We start from the raw sequence: 6,830 nt of genomic DNA on the forward strand, positions 1-6,830 counted from the left end.
CTCGGGCCTCCAAGGCCCGTAGGACTCCTATTCGGATCCTTATCCGAATTAAGCTCATATTAGATCTCTATCTAATTCCCTTATTCCGGCCCATTAAGCGTGCGACCCTATAGGTTCATATATACTCGGCTGTAACCCGAAAACTCCTTTTCGGTCCACGCGTCAACAGCGGCCCCTAGCAGAACGTATTGACCCACCGGACATACATAAAGATCATATCAGCTGAACCTCTAGTGTATACTTGTATGAACCCATTTGCCTCACGATATCGATTAAGCTCAAGGCTAGATATGTGCCATCCTCTAATAGCTCAATCATTCACTCGAACCTGTTGATAGATTATATAACTTGTGATTGACTCCTCAATCACCTTTGACATGGCCATGCACTTTCATAATCTACAACATCGAGGGGCCTAGAGATATCTCTCCATAGGAGGGGCAAATCCCATCTTGATTATTCATATCCCACTACATGTTTCATAGCATACCCAAAAACTACTTTTATAACTACCCAATTACGGAGTAGCGTTTAGCAGTCCCTAAGTAAGCTACTACACATGTTGAGAACCATGATAATCTCAGGTCTAAGGATTCAACACCAACACTCAATGAGATCACTGATGACACAACACATATGGCTCTTGCAGTGTCTCATGTTGGGTCTATCCAACAACATGTGTCCACATTATTAATTTGGTATCTCTATACTATGATCCATGAGACATGATCACAATTAATACATGTGCTGATTATATAAACATATTTGTTCCACATATGATATTTGATCAGGCATCCTTTAGAAATAGTAACAAACAACATAAAGAGTCTCATGAAAGTATCACATATTCATTAACCAATAAGGAGTTATCTATTTCAAGGAACAATGTCGGATAAATATGTAAACATAGTATGTGATACAATCATCTCTATGATTGCCTTTAGGGCATATCACTGACAGATTCTTCCCAAACAGTACACTGCAAAAAAAGGGGGAGAAAGTTGCATGAAACGTGTGGCTCTAAATTGTTCAGATGCCAAATAGATTTGTTGTTTGTTTCATTGAACTAGACAGCCATGTCGCACTGACGAAGACAGCATAATGCATCATCACACAGATGGTGGCTAGCTCATGCAGATGTGGCGAGCCAGCAGCGTGTTGCAGAGTTAATAATAACCATAATTGTTTCTTGTAGTATTTGATGACACTTATCAAAGCGGTCGAATTCAATCTTATGATGGCTAGGTCAGGTGTTTGAGATCAGAAGAACAACAGGTTTCAGCAACCGCATAATTGACAGGCCAATCATTCGGAGGCATTATTGGCAGAACAATAGTATTATTAGTATCTTTTAGCAATAGTCTGAATATGCAGGAAATAGTACTATCTTTTAGCTAGATATGCCTAAAATCTTATTGTCATCACTGTTGCTGAATCATCTGTTTTCTTGGCACTGCATTGTCCTGCTGTTTGTGGGGGGTCCTGGCATGTTTGTTTGCAGTGAGAGGAAACTGATCCACTGCTATGGAAGCAGAGATGTGCTGCATCTGCATCTAAGGTGCCTGGCCGATCCTGATGTGCATCTGAATTCTCAAAAGCCTGCTCAGGCCAGAGCATACATAACATGAGTATCCTGATCTCCAAATAGTCTGACTATGCAGGAAATATCTTTTAGGTTCTGAGATTTTGTTTCATTAAGATCAGAAAATGAAGTGGGGACGCAACAACTGTCGTGTACCGCAGCAGCAAGAGCATGATAATTTCAAACATGTCAGTCACATAGATTTATTAGAACATGACTGTCACAGGACAAATTTTGGAGGTGACAGCAGACCTTCAGTACAAGACCTGAAATTCAGCATCTAATGTGTAACCTTCCCCCTTTTATTTATCTCACACAGGTGATTATTACATTTTACAAAGCACAAACGATTAATAATATATCACAAGTTCACAACACTGCTAAACAAATCAGGACACAACAGTTCACACAATCACACCATAGTTTTCACACCCGAAGGATTAAGAAGAGAAGGCACTTGCCAGATGGTTCGAAGCATATGCTTACTGAAATGGAGAGAGCAGAAGGCGGTTCAAGGCTCTACAGCCAGCTGCCCCGCGCCGCAGAGTTACCGGTCACCATGCCATTGGTGGATTTCGAGTTGCGAGGTGCAGAGGTGCTAGCCTCTGCTTGGTCGGCGGGATGCTTCCCCAAACTCATGCCATTTGCAAACATTGACAGGATGTTGCCACCATGCACCCGACCCTCGTCAGCTGGAGCTGCCACACGACGAGGAGCCTCCATAGGATGCGAGAAAATGCTGCGCCTGCTTGTTTCAGTGTTTGAAGGCCGATCTCCCTGAGAAAGTGCATCGCTGACAACGCTGAAACCCCCATGGACACGATTTTCATCCACCTGCGGATTGTGATAAACACACAGGCCATTCTTGCCTCTTGCAAGGCGCTCACAAGGAGTGTCACCAGCTCCATGGTCAGATCCTTCGTGACCCCACAAGCAACGCTTGCCGCCTCCATGTGCCTTGCAAAAGTTAGTGCTTCCCTGTGCACTCTTATCACATCCAGAAGATTGGCATCTCTTGCCCCCGCCATGGCCAACACAGCGGTCAGTACGGCCTCTTGCACTCTTTGTGCATCCTTCTACCACACACCTCTTCCCACCTCCATGGGCAACACAGCAAAGGGTTCCGCCATGCACACTCTTAGTACAACCTTCAGCTGAACAACGTTTGCCTCCTCCATGTCCCTTGCAAAACGCTGTACTTCCCTCGGCACCCTTTTTACAATCAGGGTGTGTGCATCTCTTCCCACCACCATGCGCCTTGCAAAAGTTGGTACTTCCCTGAGCTCCTTTTCCGCAACCATCTTGCTGACAGCGGCGCCCACCTCCATGAGCAATGCACAAGCCTGAGCGCCCTTCTGCACTCTTTGTACAGCCTGCATGTTGACACCTTTTGCCACCACCATGTTTAATACAGCGACCAGATTTCCCTCTTGCTGCTCTTTTGCATCCTTCATGGCTACAACGACGGCCACCACCGTGAGCTATGCAGAAGTCAGTACGACCTTCAGCACTCTTGGTGCATCCAAGGTGTTCGCAGCGCCTTCCCCCACCATGGGCCTTACAAAATATTGTCTTGCCCTCAGCCCCCTTGTCACAACCATCTTTTTGGCACCTTCTACCCCCACCATGAGCAATGCAACGCCCTGAAGAACCTCTGGCTCCTTTCATACATCCTGGGTATGTACAGTTTTTTGTGCTACTGCTGCGCTGTTGTGGACGAGATAAACTGGAAGTACAGGCTACTGGACTTTTTGGCAGTTGAAGCAATGTTGGCATTGGAGCCGGACCTTGACTCTGGTTAGAGCTACCTGGGAAAACCTCCCTTGGAGAAAATTCACTCATCTTTGCAGTCTTATTAAGGAAAGACAGTACCTGACAACCAGATGGTCGGCGAGCAGATGTAGATCCTTCATCAACTGTTGGCACTAAGTCCATATAGTATGGCTGCAGACTTGGGCTATTATATTCAGTCGCTGCAGTGAAGTCTGCACCAGTAATAGCAGACTGGGATGACAAAGACAGCTCAAGATTCAATTCAGGCTTATCCAAAGCCCTCCTAGAATCACAGGCCCGCTTATCAAGCCTGGAAGTACCTTCATTGCCCAGAGTAAAATGATTCAAATCCAAATCAATAGAAGAACCATCATCACTACCCTTAGCAGAAGATATGGTGCAGCCAGTACCCATGCTTTGCTTGCTAGATTCTGAGCTTGATGAGTTGCCCAGCCCTAGTGACAAGCCATCAAACTTTCTCTTGGTCCCTCTAGGCAGGTTGTATGAACTGCAATGAGCTAGCACATCAATTTGACTAGAAGCTGTAGGATGGCTGACTGTGGAGATGACAGGGAACTTGCCCACATAGGCATTTGGATTTGAGAAATTTATAAACGCTGACCGCCCAAGTCTGGGGTCCATTGCTAGAGAATTTCTCAGGAGACAAAACACAGCCAATTTTTTTGCCAAGTACCAGATAACCTCACTTCCAGATTAAATAATGGTTAACAAAGCTAAAAAGTTAGAAATCCTAGGGTGATGCAGTTCGTTGATTCTTTGCAACCTCCACTGACAAACCCGGAAGTATCTCTACGATCCATCTTCCAGTGCTCTAGATAGATAGATGTTATTCGTTCACAAAGAAGTAACAATTCTATGCTTCAGAATAACCAACTACCATGGATTTCATTTGGCCAAGTGAGTTACGTTCTGCAGATAACAAAAGGACAAAGATATGATCAATGATCATGATAATACAACTCATACACAAAAAAAAAAAAAAAAAAAAAAAAAAGAGGACAACAAACACATATAAAGAAAATTAGGATGTTATATGCTGCTACACACATGAAGAGAAGATACAAAAGTTCATATGATAGCAGGATCTCTACATGCCTCTCATGCATTTGAGGGGTATATGTTTGTGTGGCTTTTCGTTGTACTCTTAAAAAAGAGAGTACTCCAAAATTTTGTCTAAAATTCAGATGATAAAAACAGGATTCAAACTTACTGTATAGCAAGTGTATTAACAAAATATAGGAAATCTGGTTGCATCAGAAAAGACAAATCTAAAGTAAAATTTCATCAATTGAAGTGAAATAGCTACAAACAAAAAAAATACCCTGATCCTTTGTTACGGCAATGATAACAGGCCAATTCAAGCTCGATAATGCACTTATATATGAACTATTAATTCCTTAAGATAGAGTAACTTGAAGTTGAAGCCTATGTTTATTACCAGTAAAAGCCAGAAGCAATGGCCCACTTATGCTTGAAGCAGATAACCCTAAAATTCAGCAACTGTGCTCAGCAAACTGAAAATAGAAGTCAATATTAGAGACTGATCAACATGGATTGTGACTATGTGAGCAACCAAATAAGTAAATACTAGTAATCAAGTTCTAATATAGATAACCAACATTTATCCAATCACCCATATGGTCACCACAGCTGTAATTATTCGGTGAAACCCACCCAGTAATGTGGCCTAACTAGCAATAGCATGGCAACAAGTAGGGGAATCTGTCACTTTTATATACCTAAAAGACACTCTTAGAACACTGCTAGTCATCTGTAACGGCTATGATTCTATCACTACAATTAGGGGGGGGGGGGGGGGGGGGGGGGAGTAGCTAAATTTTAGTATCCAACACTCCTATATTCCAAAAAAACAAAGAGATTTGGCACAGCTCAAATAAAAAAGAAGCAAAACTTTCAAGAAGACAGTGATAGAGCATATATTCTGCTACAGAAATGTGTGCTTAAAATTCCAATCATGCATACCAAAGCTTACAGCTTTATACGAGGAAGGGGAATATTAGCAGGTCCTAACAAATTCAAGAGGATAAAAAGTAGCAAATATGCCATCAAAGGATCAATAGGGCTGCAATATTATACTGCATAGATACCATAATTCAAAATTCATTTCTATCATTGTTGCAATTTGAATTTGGTTTCATTATTATCCAGATAATACCCTCAAATGTAGAAAATGTACAATTACTAAAACATCTTTGTGCATCTTTCAAAAACAAGGAGCTAGACCATCAATCTGCTCTAAAACCCTCTAATAGTTGAATTATGTATGCTCAATCAATGCCCTGATCACTTTCAAAGTTCTGAGAAAGAGGGAGGATGATTTGAAGATTTAATGAAAACAACTGTAAGTGATATAGCAAATCTAAGAGTCTACCATTCCTTCAAACACCAGAATCTTCTTATATCCAAAAAGAAAAAAAAAAGAAAAGGAGAGTAACCAGGACGGTATCTCAACCTCAACGCTGTAAAGTTCTCTCCAGAGAAGAAAGTAATCAAGGTAAAAACAGTATCATACTTTTGCACAGCACATCAGTTCAAAACTGATCCAAGAATATGAGTTCACTACTATAATGAATTCAGAGACTATTCCGACTTTTTGCTCATAAAACCGCAAAATCTGCGTATAGTATTTCAACAGCTGGATCCATGCTCCTCCAAACCAAGGCTCAAACCCGCACAAAGATCTCCTTTTTTTCCCCAAACAAAATCAGAACAGTCCACCAACTAGAACAGAAGATACTGTCAACGCAAACAAAAACCGAACTCACTAACAACAAACAAATTTCTAAGCACGCCCACCACCATCTAAAAGAAGAAAGCGTTCCAATTCGTCTCGCCGCGCATCTGTCAACATGGAGAATCAATCGCAACTAGTCTCTTCTCCAAAGAAACTCTCCCCAGAACACGATGAAGATTCAGCAAATACCATAACGAATTCACTAAAAAAGCAACCTAGCCAGGCCCCAACGAATTTGCACTAGAAACATCAGCGAGAGCACGCAGGGGCACAAACCTTGCACCCCACCTCCGGAGCACGGGACCGGAGTCGGAAGGCTTAATTCGCGGCCTCCCTCGCGGTTAAATAGAGGGGGAAGCGCGCGCCACCGCGACAGGAAAAACAATGAATTCGCGCGGAAAAAAAAAAGAGGAAGAAGGAAATTGCGGGGGAAAAGAAGAAGAAATCGCCTGGCCTGTAGCCCGGCGGCAGAAACGACGACGACGCCTGGAGGAGGAGGAGGAGGAGGAGGAGGAGGGGATCAGGGGAGGGCGACGCACCTTGCGGCGGGAGGATATCCCGATGCTGCGACGGCGGCGGCGGCGATGGCGGCGAGGACGCAGGTGAGGTGGGGGGGAAAGCGAGAGGCGGTGATGCGATGTCGGGATGGGGAAAAATGGAGCCGAGAAGAGGACGACGACGCAGGAGCCTCGGGTGGGT

The 6,830-nt window shown here is 43.4% G+C and overlaps 1 protein-coding gene across 1 annotated transcript; it reads right to left on the reverse strand.

Annotated features, from left to right (window-relative positions):
• Window positions 1-1,854: 1,854 nt before the first annotated feature.
• LOC127763054 (uncharacterized) lies at window positions 1,855-6,830 on the reverse strand. Its single transcript, XM_052287629.1, has 3 exons — window positions 6,671-6,830; window positions 4,815-4,890; window positions 1,855-4,285 (listed from the first exon to the last, which is right to left on the reverse strand). The coding sequence occupies exon 3, from the start codon at window positions 3,995-3,997 to the stop codon at window positions 2,102-2,104; it is 1,896 nt and encodes a 631-aa protein (XP_052143589.1). The 5' UTR covers window positions 3,998-4,285; window positions 4,815-4,890; window positions 6,671-6,830; the 3' UTR covers window positions 1,855-2,101.

This window comes from Oryza glaberrima, chromosome 2 (assembly GCF_000147395.1).
Source record: "Oryza glaberrima chromosome 2, OglaRS2, whole genome shotgun sequence".
In the NCBI taxonomy this organism is placed as follows: Eukaryota; Viridiplantae; Streptophyta; class Magnoliopsida; order Poales; family Poaceae; genus Oryza; species Oryza glaberrima.

Bases quoted from the DNA above. Each gene is read 5' to 3' on its own strand.
- LOC127763054 (XM_052287629.1), bottom strand. From the start codon at position 3,997: ATGGACCCCAGACTTGGGCGGTCAGCGTTTATAAATTTCTCAAATCCA.